Consider the following 19844-nt stretch of genomic DNA (forward strand, 5'->3'; position numbering starts at 1 on the left):
CAGGTCTGATACCCACGCCCACATATGTCAAGTGCTTTAATTCTGTAGCAAGTTATAACTGCCTCTTTAAATGGCTAACCCTCATTCTCCAAACCTCCGCACTAACACACAGATACAGCAAGAGAAATATTGAGAGGTGTCACCATCTGCTTGGTTTGATTTAACAACTACAGGTTTCTTTTCATTTTGAAGAGTGTTACCCTCAAGGAAACTTGTTAATCTGAAGAAGTAAAGTGCATCTCAGTGTTTGCTCAGCCTCAGAGTGTTAAAAAGCAAAGAAAAGTAACAGTGTAATTGTTTCTTCCACTTCCTGATTCTACCTCTAGATTTTCCATTGACCATTTAATTCTATTCTGTAACTGTATTCTGAGTGCCTACTGTGTACTAGGCTCTGGGAATACAGCCCTAAGCAGAATAGACCCAATTCCTGCCCTCTGTCTGGCGTGTGCTGAGACATAAACGACAGGGAATGGGTGGTGACAGCCTATTGATACCCGTATCTCCCGCCATCTTCTCCCGCTGCCCTTTTAGGCACCCCTCTCAGTGCACCCACACACCGTAAACAACTCAAGGAATGCAGCCTCCATCACTGCATTCCCATTGCCCACCACAGTGCCTTATACATACTACACACTCATTAAATATTTGCTGAATGAATGAATAAATGAATGGGATGAATGGATGAATGATGAATGTGAGTTTTCATAGAAAGTAAAGCTTGCTTAGCCAGATATGCATATGATATGTAACCATCACACAAATGAACATTAACTTTCATTCTCTGCTTTTACTGCTTGATACTTGCTTAACTCCTGTTCCATCATAAGTGGGGTATTAAGGTCCAAGAAACGTAAAGGTGGGTGGGAGAAGGCAGATCTGTACTTCTGTGCCTCTGTGTTAAATATGTCTTACAGAAAGAAAATGCTTACCTGATGCTTAAATCACATCCTTGTTATTCAAGTTGTTCCCCAACTTCTAACAACCCCCTTCTCCTTGCGTGTATACAAAATAGAATGCATATTCACTGGGTTTAAAAAGTATAGGCTGCTGACGGGCCTGGCCCCGTGGCTTAGCAGTTAAGTGTGCGCGCTCCACTGCTGGCGGCCCGGGTTCAGATCCTGGGCGCGCACTGACGCACCGCTTCTCCGGCCATGCTGAGGCCGTGTCCCACATACAGCAACTAGAAGGATGGGCAACTATGACGCACAACTGTCTACTGGGGCTTTGGGGAAAAAAAAAAAGGAGGAGGATTGGCAATAGATGTTAGCTCAGAGCCGGTCTTCCTCAGCAAAAAGAGGAGGATTAGAATGGATGTTAGCTCAGGCCTGATCTTCCTCACAAAAAAAAAAAAAAAAGTACAGCCTGCTAAGTGAAACAAGCCAGTCACAAAAAGACAAATACTATATGAATTCACTTATACAAGGTACCTAGAGCAGTCAAATTCAGAGAGACAGGAAGTAGAATGGTGGTTGTCAGGGGCTGCGGGGAGGGGGAATGGGAGATGTTGTCTAATGGGTACAGAGTTTCAGTTTTGCAAAATGAAAAGACTTCTGGAGATTGGTTGCACAGCAATGTGAACACACTCAACACTACTGAACTGTACACTTAAAAATGGTTAAGATGGTAAATTTAATGTCATGTAGTTTACCATAATTTTTTAAAACGTAGATTTTTTTTGAAAGTAAGGTGTCCTCCTTCTTGCCATGGGCTGGCTGGGACCTACACCACTAGCTCTGTTTGCTGTAGAACTTCCTCTTATTCCCCAGCGCAGCAAGGAAATTTTACAACAAAACTTTTAATGCTGCAATATAATGGCTTTTAAAAATTCCCAAAGATATGGGTCATTTAATCAGTAGATGCCTTAGTTTATTCATTAAATAATGGGGGTTTGGGGGTTTGCTCCTCACCCCTTCCAGCTTCGGAGATTCAGAGAAACACTAAAAAGCTCTATTTTCCTTCTTTGCCTGTTGCTGTCTTTTCCTCACAGGTCACGGTTTGCTGTGGACGTGCAGACAACATCCTCCAGAGGGCTCGTGTTTTACACGGGCACTAAGAACTCCTTTATGGCTCTTTATCTTTCAAAAGGACGTCTGGCCTTTGCATTGGGGGCAGAAGGGAGAAAACTAAAGCTCAAAAGCAAAGAGAAGTGCAATGATGGGAAGTGGCACACGGTAAGAGTGAGCTGCGTTACAGCCTCCTGTTGGGGCATAATTCACTGTTGAGTAGCTGCCAATAGAGTCCCAGCATCCCTCCAGGCAAAAGCACCAGCCCTGGAGAGCGCCTGTGGTCGGAGGCACTGAGCCCCCCAACATCTCAGCACCAGAGACTGCTGCTCACGCCATGGGTGGATGTCATGCTAAATGCAAGATGAGCTTTACTCAGTGCTTCTCCAGTCCCCTCCACGCCTCCCTGGGCTGCCTCACTCCCCCTGCCTTCTCCCACCCCTGCTTCCTGAACCATTTCTCTCCTTCAGGACAACTTCCAGGTCTCTAGGCTGCTGTCTGAGCCTGGAATGCCTTCTCCATAGCACAAGCTTAAAGACTCATATTCTTAGCATCCCAGGTCTTGCCTGAAGGCATCCCAGATTTACAGAAATACAGTTTAAGGCGAGAAGGGACCTATTTTTTTTCTGAGGGAACTGGAACTCAGAAAACTTGAGTGACTTCACAAGTTACACTCACTTAGTCATTCAACAAATATTTAATGAGCTGCCATCCTGGAGCATATAAACAAAAAAGTCCCCAGTATAGTGTCAGATACTGGTAAGTGCTTTGAGAAAACACTAAAGCAACGTAAGGAAGGAATGGAGTAGAGAGACTATTTTAGATAGGGTAGTGAAGGAAGGCCTCCTCCAGGAGGTGAAAATCAAATGAAACACCCTTGTAGGAAGGGTATTCCAGGCAGAGGGAATCACAAGTACAAAGACCCTGAGGTAGTAATTAGCTGAGTGCACAGAGCAGAGAATAAGAAATGGGATTCGCGAGTGAGGCAGGGCCCAGATCATTTAAGCTTCAGAAGCCAAGGTGAGGATTTTGGATTTTATTCTGAGTGTCTCTGAAGCTTTTAGAGAACCTCCAAAGGAGATTTACATGACCAGAATTATATTTTTAAAACTCTCATTAGCAGAAGAGACTAAAAGGGGGTAAGAGTAGAATAGGGAGACCAGATGGATGCTATGGCCTTTGCTTTGAGAGGCCGTGGCCGGTGGGGAGAACTGGACTGTCCAGGATGTGTTCTGAAGGCAGAACCAAGAGGGCTTGTGGATGGATTGCATGTAGAGTGCGAGAGAAAGAGAGGAGTCAATATGGAGCCCTATGATTTTGGACCAGCAATTGTGTCAATAGTGGGGCCTGTGCTGAGATAGAGAAGATGGGGAGGAGGTGGGTGTGACTAGAGAGGGAGCAGTGTAGAGCTGGGGAGAGTAGGAGTTCTGCTGTGAACATTAGAGGCTGTATTGCCCATCAGACCTTCTAGCCCACGTGTCAGGAGGCAGTAGAGGCTAGAGGTCACAGGTGAGTGTATAGACTGGGGAGTCATTAGTGAGTAGTCTCATAGCCATGAGATAGCAGAGTCCACACTAGAGTCCAGGGAGCCTGACTTCTAGCAAAGAGTTTAACACACTTGCTCCTCTTGTTAGAAGAGAAGTAGCCGCTGGCCCCTTGCTACTGAGCCCTGCTCAAGGGAGCATGTGGCTCCCCCACTCTTAGCTCTGCACAAACTGTTCCTTCCCCTCTGTTGCACGGGTGTGTGTTTATTTATGATCCTTTGGCTCTTCAGTTGTTTAGCTTTTGTGTAAGTTTCTAGAGCAATTATACCTTTTTATTCACTTTTGAACAACTTTTAGCTCACTTTTTGGTTTTTTTTGCTGAGGAAGATTCGCCCTGAGCTAACATCTGTGCCAGTCTTCCTCTATTTTGTATGTGGGTCACCACCACAGCATGGCTGCCAACGAGTGGTGTATGTCCGTGCCTGGGAACTGAACCCAGGCCACCAAAGCAGAGGGTGCTGAATTTAACCACTAGGCCGTGGGGCCGGACCCTTTTTAGCTTACTTTTTAAGCTCACTCTGTTCAATATCTAACATAATCTGACAAAATGATGATGATGATGACAATACTAGGGAGAAAACTCTGATTTTTTAAAGCTACTTGAAGGGACAGAAAAGCATGTTTTTAAAATTTCCTGTGACCACTAATAAAGTACAACAGCAATGGTCAAAGGTAAAAATACAATGAACTTATTTTCTTCACTCTTAAGGTGGCGTTTGGCCAAGATGGAGAAAAGGGACGCTTGGTTGTGGACGGTCTGAGGGCCCGGGAGGGGAGTTTGCCTGGAAGTTCCACCATCAGCCTCAGAGCCCCAGTGTACCTGGGATGGTCCCCATCAGGGAAGCCAAAGGTAAACAGTTATGCCTCAGAGCTGTAGCTGAAAATATTTCACCTTATAATATCATCTCAGAATATTTTAAATGACTATTAAAGAATCTCAATATTCAAGATATTCAGGGATCTCAAAACACTTTACATGATTTTTTAAAATATCTAATTAATGTCCATAAGCCCACAGAGAAGGTACCCATTCCCCATTCCTAACCCTTCATTTGAGGCACAGGCCCTGGAGGAGTGAATGTAGGGCTTCCCCGTGGCTTTACAAACATGAATCTCTTAGCTTCTCCTCCAGAGAATGCAAAAACGTGGGTTTTAGGTAGTAGATGGAGATTTTTTAATAAGATAATGTTTTCCAAACATTAGCGATTTGTGCCACCTTTGCCACAATTGCCATACCTGGGTAAAAGATTTACTTAATAGTTTGCTCTCAATCAACTCACTATTTAATTTAAATTTGTTTTTAAAGGATCTTTCTCTCTCTGTCATAAATGGAATCCCAGTATTCTTTGCCATAAAGAGTAGGTAACCATAAAAATAAGTATGTGAAAATAAAAGTGTTAATAAAGTCTAGATAGTGTGGCCTGAACTCCCTTCATTTGGAGAAAAAAGAGCTTGACAAGTGATCAGTTATATCTCATATAATTAAAAGAGATATTTAAGACATATTAGCACAAAACTAAAATTTGTTCCTTGCCCTAATCAGAAGGTTAGAGAGAGAACTGAAAAAGGGCTAACTTAATAACTGAATATATGTGTTAATAAAATTGAGAACCAAACTTGGGGAAACTTTGGGCTAAGGGAAAGTCACAAGTCCTTCTGTCCCCAAGAAGGAGGGGTGCATAACTGGATTTGTCAAGTTCAGAGGCTCCAATGGGGCCACGGCTCCCGGGCTGAGGTCTGTGAGCGCCATCTCTCTGTCTCTCCTCCCACGCTGCCAGGGCACTAATCACACCTAAGTTACTGGGACGGCCGCACCCACCTCTCTTTCTTCTCCCAAATTTGTCTTTTGCTCCCACGACATGGATGGTCCTGTCAGCAGCTCAGGCGTAGGAACTGCCCTCCGCCTAAATGTGCTGCCAGATGCTCAGCCCTCTTGCCCCTTTGTTCACGACTCGTGGCCCATTCTGGTATGATGTTTGCTTGCCGAGGGCGAGAAAGGGCCAAGACTCAAATCTGGGCCTAGAAATGGACATAATTAAAGCAGGTCATTTCCACCAGCATGGATTCGAGGCGGTCAGGCTGACCTGGCCCAGGCCACAGTGTCTCCACAGGGCTCAGCCTGGCTCAGTCAAGTTTTGCACTGGGGTTTGGGCCAAAGCCCCAGCAAGTCATAAAGTATTATTTTGCTTTATTATATATAAAAACTTTTATGTATATATATATCATAAATAATATATAACATAATGTAGTATATGGCATATATAATACATATATAATATGTAACATATTAATTGCTAAGGAAGGTCCTCAATGTTATTGTTTGCTTCTCTGCAACCTCTGTACCTATTTCCTTCTCAGAGAAATCACAGCATGGGGTAGCTATTCAAGGACACAATTTCAGTATTCTTTTGGATAAACCACACTTGGCATCCTAATATCTGGGATAATCCGTTGCACCCCATCTACAACATTCTTACAAGCCAAGGTTCTTTTTGCAGCCTTCCTGCCCTGGTGGTGCAAACCGTTGGATTACCCTCCTTCACATCCTTTCAGAGGGCGGGTGACATCCCATCAAACAGTGTCTGCCTCTGAATACCAGAACCTGCAGTCAGCCTTCACGGATTCACTGTTAAGTTATGGCCTATCCTAGAGAGTCTGCGCTTGGTTTCAGATGCAGGCTCTTCATTGTAGAAGATGGCAAATCTTAAGAAACTAAAATTCCCTAGGGAGCCCAATCAGTAGTTTATTGTTGACAGTGACACCACATGCATCTCTAATATCACTGTATTCTCTTAAAATTATCATATCTTGCATCTGTTGGGTAGGATTCCAGGATCCTAAAAGCATTTATTCTAGCAGGGAGTTGAGAGATTTTATTCAGTGATTCTTTAACTTTTTTGAAAATTTCATGAAGCTTGCTGTCCCTCTCCCCAGGAAAATGCATGTACAGAGAACATCTGGGATGTAATTTAAGGGATCACAGAACCCCAGAAGACACCCCTGGGCCCCAGGTGAGGAGCTCTTCCCAGGCCAGCTCCAGGAAGGCATGGGGCTCCACGCAGGCCCACTGAGGCTGCGCATTGCGTCTTATTTTAACTCGACAGCATTCGTGATTTGTTGGTGGTGCAGGAGCCCAACGATGTAGGGAACTTTTTTGCACTTTATTATTTTTGGAATGTTTTGGCCTCTTTTTTCAGTCAGCTGCCCTGCATTAAGAAATCACATGGGCTCATGAAACCCTAAGAACTGGTTTGTACCTGCAAAGAGACCTGCAAAGAGATCTGTGAACTGTAAGGTGGTGATTTCCTCCTGTTGCAGCTCTGTCTGTGTGTACCAGGGTCAGGTCACCCTCTCTGTTCTTGTCCCAGCACTAGCCAGCAAACTCCACTGCCCCTGCCCTCTGCACACACACCACTTGGTTTGGTGGCACCTTCAACCACCCACCAGACATCTGGTATCCAGATTTTTCTTGATGCTGTGGGCAAGGAGCCAAATGGAACATTCAGGCCCACCTGACTCTGAAGCAGGAAGGATGAATCGCTCTACTGTCCCCCTTTTCCAGACAACCATCCCTGCCCTTAACCTTGGCTGCCCACACATTTCTGGAAGTTGTGGGTAATGAAGTTTGCTTTCTCTTCTGCTTGGTTGCAGAGCCTCCCCCAAAACAGCTTTGTGGGATGCCTGAGGAACTTTCAGTTGGATTCGAAACCCCTGGATACCCCTTCTGCAAGCTTTGGAGTGTCTCCCTGCTTGCATGGCTCTTTGGAGAAAGGCATTTATTTCTCCCAAGAAGGAGGTCATGTCATCCTAGGTAAGGAGCAGTTTGGAAGAGTTTATGTCTTTGAGTCTGAAGAACTCCATCCTTTTTCTTAAATTATGATGTTTTAACTTTTTTTCCTTTGGAAGCTAACTCAGTGTTGTTGGGGCCAGAATTCAAGCTTGTTTTCAGCATTCGCCCAAGAAGTCTCACTGGAATCCTGATGCACATTGGAAGTCAACCCGGGAGGCACTTATGTGTTTATATGGAGGCAGGAAAGGTGCGTAGCCAGCTGATGACGTGGGAAAGGTATATGGATTTACATTAGAACCAGATTCCCTTCTGGAGACCATAGTAGGTGAAGTTATTTTTATGGTAGAGAGTGGAATCTAATCTTGTATTTGAGAGACCTGATTTCAGGCCTAACTTACCATTTTCCTTTAGCAAGTAATTTTGTCCTCGTGTTTTCTTTTCTTCTTCTTTAAAGTTGGGAAAACTCAAACAAGCTGGGCGGGCTTCCAGCTCTCCCACTTAGTTACATGGCCTTAGGGAAGTTTCTTAACCTCTTTCAGACTCAGTTTCCTTATCTTTAAAATGTGGATAATAATTCTTACATGTTAGAGCTTTTGTCAAAATTATAGAAACTGCCGTATACTCAATAAATATTCATTTTTCTCTCCTCCCCTTTACTCTTGTCACATCTCTACTTTTATTAATAAGGGCAGTACCAGATTTCACAGAACAGATATTCTCACCAGCTGTCTATACCATGTCACACCCAGGCCCATGGCGCTGCATCCACTGAATCAGTTTCAGAATCCCCTTGTCCTCTCTGCACAGCTCACCAGCCTTTCTGGTCCCTGCAGCCAGGCTGACCACCAGGTCTCCACACCAGCTTCCTTTGGCTTTTGGGGGATTCTTTCTTCAGTGTCTGCTTCCACTGCTTCATCTTTCCCATTATTCACAGGCCTGCTCAATATCTTATTTTCACTACTCGGTTTTATCTCTTTCCTTCTCAAAAAATCTCTTCAAAACCAACTTCTTCCAGGAAGCCTCTCTTAGTTCAGGGGTCGAGGCAAAGATTGATGATGTGCCATTTCCTTTCACCTTCATCCTTCCACACGTTATAAAATGTGAGGGGGAAAAAAAATCTCAGAAGAAAATAAAACAGCCCAAACTCCCAGACCACTTTTTATTTAAGTTGCAGCTGTTAAGTCTGAGCAAGCCTCTGGTAGGCCAGAGAAGCAAGCAACTATCTGCTTGGCGTTGGTTCAGACAAGGCTGGCTTTTCAGGGGAGGGGCTGGAGAGGGTCTCCAAGGACAGCTTCTGGATAGAAAATTATCACAGAACACAAAATCAAGACCTGATGACCTTCACAGCAGCAGTGACATTGTTTAGTTCAAAAATTGCCTGAGAATAGGCTGCACTGTCTGGTATATGCAAATTAAATGTAAATTATTTATAAACACACTTATTTTAGCCCTCTAGTTTATTCACCTTGATTCAGCCCTTGGAGAATCCTGGCCCCAAGAGTGGGAAGGCAGGACTCTACACGATAGCACATTGAGCGCCTGACTCCTGACCCGTGCGCGGTACAAACCCCATCAGTTAGCTTGTTGAACTCCTTGGACAAGATCCCCTCTATAAGTCATGCATTCATGGAATTCATGAATGCCTCAGCCAGCATTTTTGCCTTCCAAATTTCACGTGGCCCTCTAAACAGAGCTACTGTCACATATTAATAGCCAAAAAGGATACTCGATGCTAATGGTAACCTTTGAGTAGGGCCTGACAAGGGTAGGGGAAGGGAGATTAGGAGGGAAGGGCTCTTTGCTCTTGGCAGCAACCTCAGGCAGGGCCCTGGGTTTGCAGCTTGGTTGCCTGGAAGGGATGCAGCAGAGAGATGCTCACAAAGCCTTGGAGCCCCTGTGATCACCTGGTGCTGGAAGGGTGACCTATATCCAAAGTGCTCCTGGGCTGTCTGGGTGGCAAGGGTTGGGGAGGAAAGATGGCAGGGGAGGTTGGCTCCACCTGCCTTTCTGAAGGAAATAGGAAAATGCATGTGTGTTCCAGGTCACGGCCTCTGTGGACGGTGAGGCAGGTGGAATCTTGACATCGGTCACACCAAAGCAGTCTCTTTGTGACGGACAGTGGCACTCAGTGGCAGGTATGACATCCAGTAGCCTATTGTTCACACACTGAAACAGTCTCCCTTTCCAGCTGGGCTCGAATATCCCAAATGCAGGCTCAGTCCATCGATCCATTAGTGTCTGACCGGGGTCAGCCCACCAGGTTCACATGGTGAGAACGTGTCCATTCTCAACCAGAGCTGTATTTAGGTAATTCATGGCTGCTGCCTCCAGTTCTCCATAACATACTGTGATGGTCTGTTTTTTTTTTTGGAGCCCAGCCAACTGATAAGCTATGTTTGTTTTCAAGGTTGTATAACATTGTGATTTAGATTTTGGCTCTGAAGTCAAAAAGAATAGAGGTCAAATCTCAGTTCCAGCCCTTACCTGTGTGACCTTGGGTAAGCTACTTGATTGCTCATTATCTTCAGTTTCCTCATCTGCACAATGGAGATAAAAATACAGTCATGCACTGCATAACGACATTTCAGTCAGTGATGGCCCACGTATATGATGGTGGTCCTATAAGATTAGCACCATATAGCCTAGGTGTGTAGTAGGCTATACCATCCAGGTTTGTGTAAGTATACTCTATCATGTTTGCACAATGACGAAATCACCTAACGATGCATTTCTCAGAATGAATCCCTGTCATAAAGCGACACATGACTGTAGTGTACACCTCCCAGGGTTGTGAAAATTAAATGGGATAATCCATGTAAAGCGCTCAGCAGTATCTGATATGTAGTAAGTGTTCAGTAAGTGTTTGCTTTTACTATTTATATTGTTAAGTTTCATTGTTGGGTTATATTTTTTCAAGAACCGTATAATATGAATGCAGATGATTTAGACAAACCACTGGGTGGAAAACAGGCATAGTCTCTCAAATCAAATCTTCTATTTATGAGTAACTTATGGACATTAATTTGGAGATATATTAACCTGTACTGGCTAAAATACTTTTTGTAAAAAGTGGTCTTTTCTTGACTGATTTGAAAGCTAACTACATTGCAATTAGCTTAGATTGTTAACATGAGAGGAATTTTGTTTCGAGGGTCAAAAGCAACTGTCTTTGGAGTCAGTTTTCAAAAGTCAGTGTCTTCTTGGAAAGAAGCCAAGATCACGTGAAATAAGTATGGCTTCTGGAGACCAGAGCTTGAATCCCTTATAGCCAAACCATCCTGTCAAGCTTCTCAGTGATTGAGAGTCAGTCTCTTATCTGCAAAATGGGAGTGATAATATCTTCCTCACAAATTCATTTTAGGGATTAAATTCTGTAATGTATGTGGAAGCACCGGAACACCATGTGGTGTTCAGAAGTTGGGCGAATTTGTGTCCAGGTTGACTGCATTCCTACAAACAGTGCTCCCACAGGTCCAGTTGGAATGAGTTAAAACAAAACCAGTGGTAACACACTAGGATAGACATTATAAATGGGCAGGGATCTCCTCAGGTAATAGACCTGACCAGCTTCCTTTCCCTCCAGTCACCATACAACAACACATCCTGCACCTGGAACTGGACACAGACAATAGCTACGCAGCTGGACGGCTCCCCTTCCCGCCTGCCAGCACTCAGGAGCCACTACACATTGGGGGTGTCCCAGGTAACTCTTATCCTAACTTCTATACCCACATTGCCCCATGTCAGCTCTTAACATTCCCATCTTAACTCAACAGATGCAATGCCCTAGCCCGTGGGCTATTAGCAGGGCAGCCATTGGCTGGATGGTGGAGACAGTGAGGCCCTTTACTCCAGCAAGTGGGGAAACACAATTGCCAGCAATGGGCACATTTCAGAGCAGCCCAGGCTGCATTACTGCTGCTTCCTCTTGTCCCAAGCCTATAATTTATAGGCCTCCCTTAAGAGTCTGCGTAAACCTAGAAGCCTGATATCAGCATAGAATCAGGAAAGGGTCTGAGAAACTGGTCTCTCCCCTCCAGGCATTTAGTTTTACTGGAGGGTTATTAAGCTTTGTGAGGCCAGAATAGGCAGGTTGAGATGAAGTCAAGTTCAAGGCTGGAATTTTGCCTGGAAAGAGCCTTGTCATTGTTCATTGTTTTATGTCCCTCCATATGTCCCTTGGTTGTTAACTTTATAGGTCTTCTGTGACCCATAAAAAGCACTAGAGTTCAGAGTTATTATCTATTGATTTGGGCTGTGGAATCTCCTTCTTTGAAGAATTTGAAGAGTAGCCTTGTTGCTGATTTATCACAGCAGGTGGAGTGTCGGGTGCCTGCTTGAAGGCAAGAAATGACTGCATGGGCTGAGATCCTGGGTCCCCTTAGCTGTGATAGGACTGTTTGTTGAAACACGGGGTGCATTCATTTGACAATATGAATTATCCAGTGAATGCCTCTCCTTTTCTCTTTCAGCTAATTTGCAGACCCTGAAGATCCCTGTGTGGAAATCATTTTTTGGCTGTCTAAAGAATATTCAAGTCAACCACATTCCTATCCCTGTCACTGAAGCTGTGGAAGTCCAGGGCACTGTCAGTCTGAATGGCTGTCCTGACCACTAACACAAACCTATCACACTGAGAGGAAATTCACCTTCAAAAGCACTAATTACCCAACGCACCTCCCTCTCCCCACTCAAGATCTTTCTTGACTTAAGACACCAACCAGACAAGTTTAATAGCAAATCTAATTTTGAATTCCAACCACATATACCCATCATTTTGGCATTCAATGCTACATACATATTTTATATAAAAATCCCATTTCTTGAAGATGATGAACAAATTGATATATGCCTTTGGTAATATTATTTTTCACTAAAAATTACATGTCTTTTAAAGAACATTTTTCACTTGTTAAAAAAATAAATATCTTTTAAAGCATTTTAAAAATACAAAAATTTTACATATATTAAGGGGTCGTAATTTATAGGGCAGTGTACTGTTTAAATTATGATGTTCTATTAGTATGAAACCAATAGCTTTACAGTCATTGTTAATTGTATTAATTTTTCAGCATCTGTTCAGTGTGCTATCTACAACACAATTTTCTTCAAATAATGGTTGAGCACATACTGGGGAGGTACTGTGTGTGCTCAGTGTTGAAACCACAGTCAAGTATAAGAAGTAATTCCTGCCCTGAGGAAATATGCAATCCAATTGGAGAGACACTTAATATTCATAAAATCATAAACAACTAACAAACCGAATCAATGAACCTATAATTCCACTGGGCTTCCCACATAGCTTTCCTCAGTCTGCTACCAACCAAGTCTAGATTATGATTATCAATTCCTTGAGGGCAAAACCCATCTAGTAGGGCAGCTGAGGTGGATATGCATCCTGTAATTAAGGCTTTGTGTGACAAGCAAAAGTCAATGAGGAGGACGACTTGCTTCTAGTTTTATCCACAAAATAATGAACGATGTACTAGACCAATATTATTACCCAGCACCGCTCTCCCAAACAAAGTCTATGCAAGCATCTCTGTATCTTGTATGTAGTATTTGTTTATCAGGAGAAAAACAACAAGAAATTCTAAAAATTGGATGTAGTAATCCCATATAGTGTCCTTATAGCTACATGTCCTCCACCTCTGAAACTGAGCCACATTCCCTTCAACTCAGAGCTCTTTTATGACCCTCACACTGCAGTCCCATGGGCGTGCTTTCTAACAACCATATGTATGCAAACATGGCATGGTCTCCTGGAGAGGTAGCAGGGTCCCCATCACAGGGGGTATTCAACAGAGGCTGGTGGGTTATAGGGATGCTGTGCTGGGTCAGAGATTGAACTGCATAACCCTAAGTCATGTGGTTTCTGAAAACACTGATTTTCAAATGAAAACTCTACCAGGTGATTACCACCCAGGAACTGAGTCTGTATGAAGAGCATCCATTGTACCTGTCTTTAGCAGGTCTACACTAAACTGGTGATTCTCTCTTCTGGGTTCCTGGTGTTAACCTAACAGAATCTATGACATTATTCATTAATGGTGATTATTTGTTAGCATTTCCTAGGTTTGTTATAAAGGGGCAGGTAATTTTTCGCTAATATCACTGGTTTTCCCTCCATTTTGTAGTAGCTGGAAGACAGGCATCCATCCATCTTTTCTAAATATAATCCCAGCCACCAGAAAGCAGCAGAGAGTGTCACAGATGGAATTACAGTTGAGGAAACAGAAAGCCCTCAGCATGGCTATTTTCAGATTATAAATGTGTGTTCTCTGAAAGGAATGTTTACAGCTCCTCCCTGAACCATCATAGAAATGATATGTAAACTGTAAAGCGCCATACAAATGTTATCACTATTATCTTTCTCCTAGCTGATACAAATTGTGCTGACCTTGAGGTAACAGGCTAAGTAGGGACAGCAGGATCACTGGTGTTGACTGACCAGTTCACAACAGGTCCACAGGGGGTTCCATTCTGGTCCAGGGGAGTAGGGCCTGTATTGTGAGAAAACCACAGCACATCTCCCTGGGCAGCAGTCACACCAGGGACATCAAGTAACTCTGAAGCAATTCTGTGCCTTCATGGTCTGCTTCCTTCAGCACCTCTCAGGGCACCTCTTGACCTCATTCCTCAATATACAGGGTGGTTGAGTTTTTCCCACACTCCTTCATGATAACCCCATGTCAGAGCACAGCAGCCCCGGGCAGAACACACTGGCATTCCCTTCCTCCCAGACAGGAAGTGGCCTCCCTTCCCCACAGAGAACTTTGACTCAACTACTTTCTGCCCCTACTCGCCCTGTAGGGCTGCACTGCAAAACCCCCAACCCTGACTTCTGCCTTCCAACCACATTCTCTCCACTCTCTTCCAGTTCCCTGGTGCTCTTTTTACTAAGTCCAACTTTGGGTAAGTCAGCGCTAGCTCCAGCAAGGCCGGATTCTTTCTTAGGAATGATGACTTAAAGCCAGCATGTGACTGGAACCATTTTTAAATAGTATTATTTTTATTGAATACAAATGGTATATGTGTTCATTATAGAAAAATTGGGGTGTGCAGAAAAGCATAAAAACTACCTATAATCCCATCAATCAGAAATGTTTTTATTTAGTAATATGTCTGCCTTTTTTAATGCACATATATTTCCTTATAAAATCACAATTTTACTGTATATATTGTTTTTTTATATGGTTTTAAAAACTATCTGGTGAGTGTTTCCCAGATCTTTGACTAGAACATTCCATCAGATGAATTTAGCATAATATATTTAACCAACTTCCAATTATTAGACAACTGGGCTGTTTCAATATTTTGCAGTTATAAGCAAGACTAGAATGAATATGTTCTAGAATGTAAACCTATTTATTATTGTAGGATAAATTCTTAGAAGTAAAACTAGTAGATCAAAGGATATGAACTTTTTTTTTTTTGATGAGGAAGATTAGCCCTGAGCTAACATCTGTTGCCAATCCTCCTCTTTTTGCTGAAGATTGACCCTGGGCTACATTGATGCCCATCTTCCTCTACTTTATATGGGGATGCCTCCACAGCATGGCTTGATAAGCAGTGCGTAGGTCCACACCCAGGATCCAAACCCGCAAACCCCAGGCCGCTGAAGTGGACCACGCGAACTTAACCACTATGCCACTGGGCCAGCCGCTGAACATTTTTTATGGTTGTTGTTAGCTACTGCCAAATTGCTTCCCAAAAGGTTATACCCACTTACGTTTAGAATCTTTTTTAACTCGCCTTAACCCCTGATGCCACTAAATGTAAAGTCACCAAGGTCTGCCCATGATCTTCAAGACAAGGAGCAGCTATTGGTGGATCTCTATGAACTCAAGCCAGTTCATAGAGATCCACCGTGCTCCAGGCTTATCTGAGCCAAAATCACACCACCTGGAAACGCATGGTTAGCTCATGGGCTCTGATGGGCAATTCCACTAAACGCCTTAAGAGAGCGGGCACTGAACCACAGACACAGCCAGGTTTGCAGAAGGTGTCACTCTCGGAGAGCCCGCAACCAACGCCAAACCTGGGATGTGCTTCAAGAAAGGAGCAAGGCACTCCTCCAAGGGTCTGAATCATGTACTGTGCTCTGAGCAGCTGCGAAACCTCAGCCTTTAGTCAAGCCAGCAGCTTCTTCCTCCACCTTGTAAGTTTGTTTTCTTTGTGATTGAAACTTCCATAAGAATTTGCTTGGGCAAAATTTCCAGGATTTAAGCTCAAGTCCCCGTCCCTCTCACCACCCTGCCCCCCAACAGAGAAATCCAAAGAAGAAATTCTTTTTTTCTTAACATGAGTGATAATGGTAATAGCAGTAGTGGTAGGTGACAGCTGTGTCATGTTTTCCGATTTTTTTTGAGATGATTGACATATAACATTATATTAGTTTCAGGTGTACAATGTAATGATGTGAATATCTGTATACATTTAGAAATGATCACCACCATAAGTCTAGTTAACATCTATCACCACACATACAAAAAAAATTATTTTTTTTCTTGTGATGAAAACTTTTAAGATTTACTCTCTTAGCAACTTTCACATATGCAGTACAGTATTACTCACTGGAGTCTCCATGCTGTACATTTCAGCCCCAGGACTTATTTATTTTATTACTGGAAGTTTGTGCCTTTTGACCTCCTTCACCCATTTCACCCCTCCGCCGCCTCTAACAATCACAAAACTGTTCTCTGTATCTATGAGCTTTTGTTTGTTTGTTTGTTTTTTAGATTCCATGTTAAGTGAGAACATGCAGTATTTGTCTTTCCCTGACTTATCTCACTTAGCATAATGCCTTTGAGGTTCATCCATGTTGTCACAAATGGCAAGATTGCCTTCTTTTTATGGCTGAATAATATTCCATTGTGTGTATGTGTGTGTATATATATTTACAATTAATCTTATAAATATAATTAATAATTGATATATGTATATACACCACATCTTCTTTATCCATTCATCCATTGATGGACATTTAGGTTCTTTCCGTATCTTGGCCATTGTAAATAATGCTGCAATGAACATGGAGGTGCATAAATCTTTTCAAGTTAGTGTTTTTGTTTTCTTTGGATAAATACCCAGAGGTGGGTAGTTCTATTTTTAATTTTTTAAGGAAATTCTGTACTGTTTTCTATAGTGGCTGCATCAATTTACATTCCCACCAACAGTGCACAAGTGTTCCCTTTTCTCCACATTCTCGCCACACTTACTATTTCTTGTCTTTTTGATAATAGCCACTGTAACAGGAGTGAGGTGATAGCTCATTGTGGTTTTGATTTGCATTTCCCTAATAAATAGTGATGTTGAGCATCTTTTCATGTACCTGTTGGCCATCTGTATGTCTTCTTAGGAAAAATGTCTATTCAGATCTTCTGCCCATCTTTTAATTGGATTTTTTGGGTTTTTTTGCCATTGAGTTATATGAGTTCTTTATATATTTTGGATATAAACCCATTATCAGATATATGATTTGCAAATATTTTCTCCCATTCCATGGATTACCTTTTCATTTTGTTGATGGTTTCCTTTGCTGTGCAGAAGCCTTTTAGTTTGATGTAGTCCTAGTTGTTTATTTTTGCTTTTGTTGCCTTTGCCATTGGTGTCAGATTCAAAAAGTAACCGCCAAGACCAATGTCAAGGAGCTTACTGCCTATGTTTTCTTCTAGGAGTTTTAAGTTTTCAGGTCTTACATTCAAGTCTTTAATCCATTTTGAGTTAATTTTTGTGAATGGTGTAAGATAGTGGTCCAGTTTCATTCTTTTGCATGTGGCTGTCCAGTTTTTCCAACACCATTTATTGAAGATACTGCCCTTTCCCGGTTGTATATTCTTGGCTCCTTTGTTTTAAATTAATTGACCATATATGTGTGGGTTTATTTCTGAGCTCTCTATTCTGCTCCATTGATCTATGTGTCTGTTTTTATGCCAAAACCATACTGTTTTATTACCATGGCTTTGTAATATAGTTTGAAATCAGGGAGTATGATGACTCCAGCTTTGTTCTTCTTGCTAAGGTTGCTTTGGCTATTAGGGGTCTTTTGTGGTTTCATACAAATATTAGGATTGTTTTTCTATTTCTGTGATATCGTTGGAATTTTGGTAGGGATTGCACTGCACCTGTAGATTGCTTTGGGTAGTATGGACATTTTAACAATATTAATTCTTCCAATCCATGAGCATGAAATATCTTTCCATTTATTTCTATCTTCTTCAATTTCTCTCATTAATGTCTTAATATTTTCAGTGTACAGGTCTTTCACCTCCTTGGTTAAATTTAGTCCTAGGTATTTTATTCTTTTTGATGTTATCATAAATGAGGTTGTTTTCTTAATTTCTCTTTCTGATACTTGGTTATCAGTGTGTAGAAATGCAACTAATTTTTGTATATTGATTTTGTATCCTGCAACTTTGCTGAATTTGTTTGTTAGTTCTAACAGTTTTTTAGTGGAGTCTTGAGGGTTTTCTATGTATAATTCAAAATGAAATTATTTATTGATTTGCTTATTTAATTTGCCAAGCAATATAACTTAGTTCTTCAGCCTAGAAATTCCAGCATAATATCTGCATGCCTGAGAACAGAAAGCAGAGACAAATTGGAATATCCCTGTTAACCATCCTCAAGATGAGGAACAATTATTCTCCCAAAGGAGAGGGCAGGGTCCTGAGATGCTGAATACTATTTACTGGAAATGTTTTTTTCTCCCTTGCTCATAAAGACTTCTAGGACCTCAGAATGCACAGTCCGCTTTGCCATTGCCCCATAAATTTTGAATGTGTGGTTTATTTTATTCTACACTGAGTCTTTGATAAAAAGGAGAATTGGGAGTTTTGCAGGGTAAAGGACTGGAACTTCCTGCAGCACTTGAGTCTCGTGAATGCACACAGATAGCACAGCACACTTACTGATTAAACCGACCCTTGCTCAAAAGCCTTTTGCTAATTAATCAGTAACTTTAATCATCTCATACTCAGGGAACATGCATTCCTGGACAGTTATAATGAGGCTGGGTATCTGGTGATGTAGCTTGACACATTGTCCATTCAAAAGGCAAATCTCCATAGGTATTTACTATTCCTACAGAAAATATGTTTCCTCAGAAATAAAGTCTATATTATGGAAAATAAGTGACTGAACATAACTAGCATTCAACTGCAGTGTTGTCAACAGAGAATAAGATCCCTAATACTATGTTTTTGCAGTGTCCTTGGTGAGGGCTCTGAGGAACTGAAGTGCCTCGTGGGACTTCTGGGTCACTTCCTGGGCCAAAAAGTCCGGCTGCTGCTATGACAGCTCCTGACAAGCCCAGATCCCAGTGGGGTTTTCTCCTGCTCCATTGTTTCCCATAATCCATCTCTTCCCACTTCCCCAAGATAAGAGGAAAGCCCCTCAGGAAACCCATCCCTCGTCTTCAGGAAAAACCTTTCCTCTTGGAAGTCACTTAAATCTGAGCCACTCCTTGCTCCCTTGGACCTATAATTCAGTTGAGTTTTAAGCATGCAAGCTTTCTGTCATGCGGTTTAGAATATTCTAGAAGTTGGAGGGACAGAAAATATGTCCCTTACTTCACAAGGCATCCCTGAGAGTTAACTGAGGTGATGGATGTAAAAATGTTATGAGAATGTCATTGTTAATATTACTACCCTTAACAACACTGTAAAACATGAAGCAGAAGTATCAGAAGTTGGATACTTCCTTATGGCTTTTGTTATTTCCAGGAAAGGAATTCAAATGTCCAAAAGTAGGAAAGCCAAAGACCTAATAAGGAAGCTTCCTATTCTACTTGTGACTTGTGTTTATCACGTTTTCTGGTTTGCCATTCTAAGGAAATGATGTAGGAAGTACATTTACCCCGTGTTGTAGAGCTTTGCTGTGTATACAAGTAAGATACATTTCAAACAAAGTTCCTAAAGTATCAAAGTTGAGTATGGGAAATCAAGTCTCTTAATTCCTGTGTTTTCACTACCTGGTAGCTTCAAACCAAGTGAAGGCAGTCACATCCCTTTCTAGCCATACTGGGTGAGAGAGGAGTCAGAAGATCTCTGGGAACAAGCAGTGGCTCACTTCCAGCCACATCAACTTCCATTTTTTTGGAATTAGCTTCCCCTTTCCTTGCTTTTCCAGCCCAAGTTCCTCTTTTGCCTTTTGATCTGGGAGGGGGCTGACTGAAATGATCGCATTTTACCATTTTTGATCTGAGATAATAATATGTGCCCTTGAAATTTGGTAATTGGCTAACCACTGGAAAAAGAAAGATCCTTATCTTACACCTTCTACCAAAATAAATTCCAGATGGATTAAAGATTCAAGTGGAATAAATAAAACTCTAAAAGTACTAGAAGAAAATGTTAGCAGAATTATTTACATAATCTTAGGTTGAGGAGTAGTTTTCTAAACATGGCACCAAATAAAGAAATTGTAAGGAAAATATTGATAGATGTGATCACATAAGAATATTAAATTTCTGTATGGCAACATATGCAATGAACTTAATTAAAA

General features: G+C 42.1%; 1 protein-coding gene across 2 annotated transcripts in view; it reads left to right on the plus strand.

The window, feature by feature from the left end:
* The window catches only part of LAMA3 (laminin subunit alpha 3), a 242944-nt gene extending 230673 nt beyond the window's left edge, over positions 1-12271 (plus strand). For both annotated transcript variants that reach the window (XM_058556902.1, XM_058556901.1), the window contains 7 exons: positions 1988-2171; positions 4257-4397; positions 7199-7358; positions 7454-7584; positions 9379-9472; positions 10921-11040; positions 11810-12271. In XM_058556902.1, coding sequence (XP_058412885.1) covers positions 1988-2171; positions 4257-4397; positions 7199-7358; positions 7454-7584; positions 9379-9472; positions 10921-11040; positions 11810-11955 — 976 coding nt within the window. In that variant the 3' untranslated portion in view covers positions 11956-12271. The remainder of the gene's footprint in view (positions 1-1987; positions 2172-4256; positions 4398-7198; positions 7359-7453; positions 7585-9378; positions 9473-10920; positions 11041-11809) is intronic.
* The last annotated feature ends 7573 nt before the right edge of the window (positions 12272-19844 follow it).

Source organism: Diceros bicornis, chromosome 16 (genome assembly GCF_020826845.1).
Source record: "Diceros bicornis minor isolate mBicDic1 chromosome 16, mDicBic1.mat.cur, whole genome shotgun sequence".
NCBI lineage: Eukaryota > Metazoa > Chordata > Mammalia > Perissodactyla > Rhinocerotidae > Diceros > Diceros bicornis.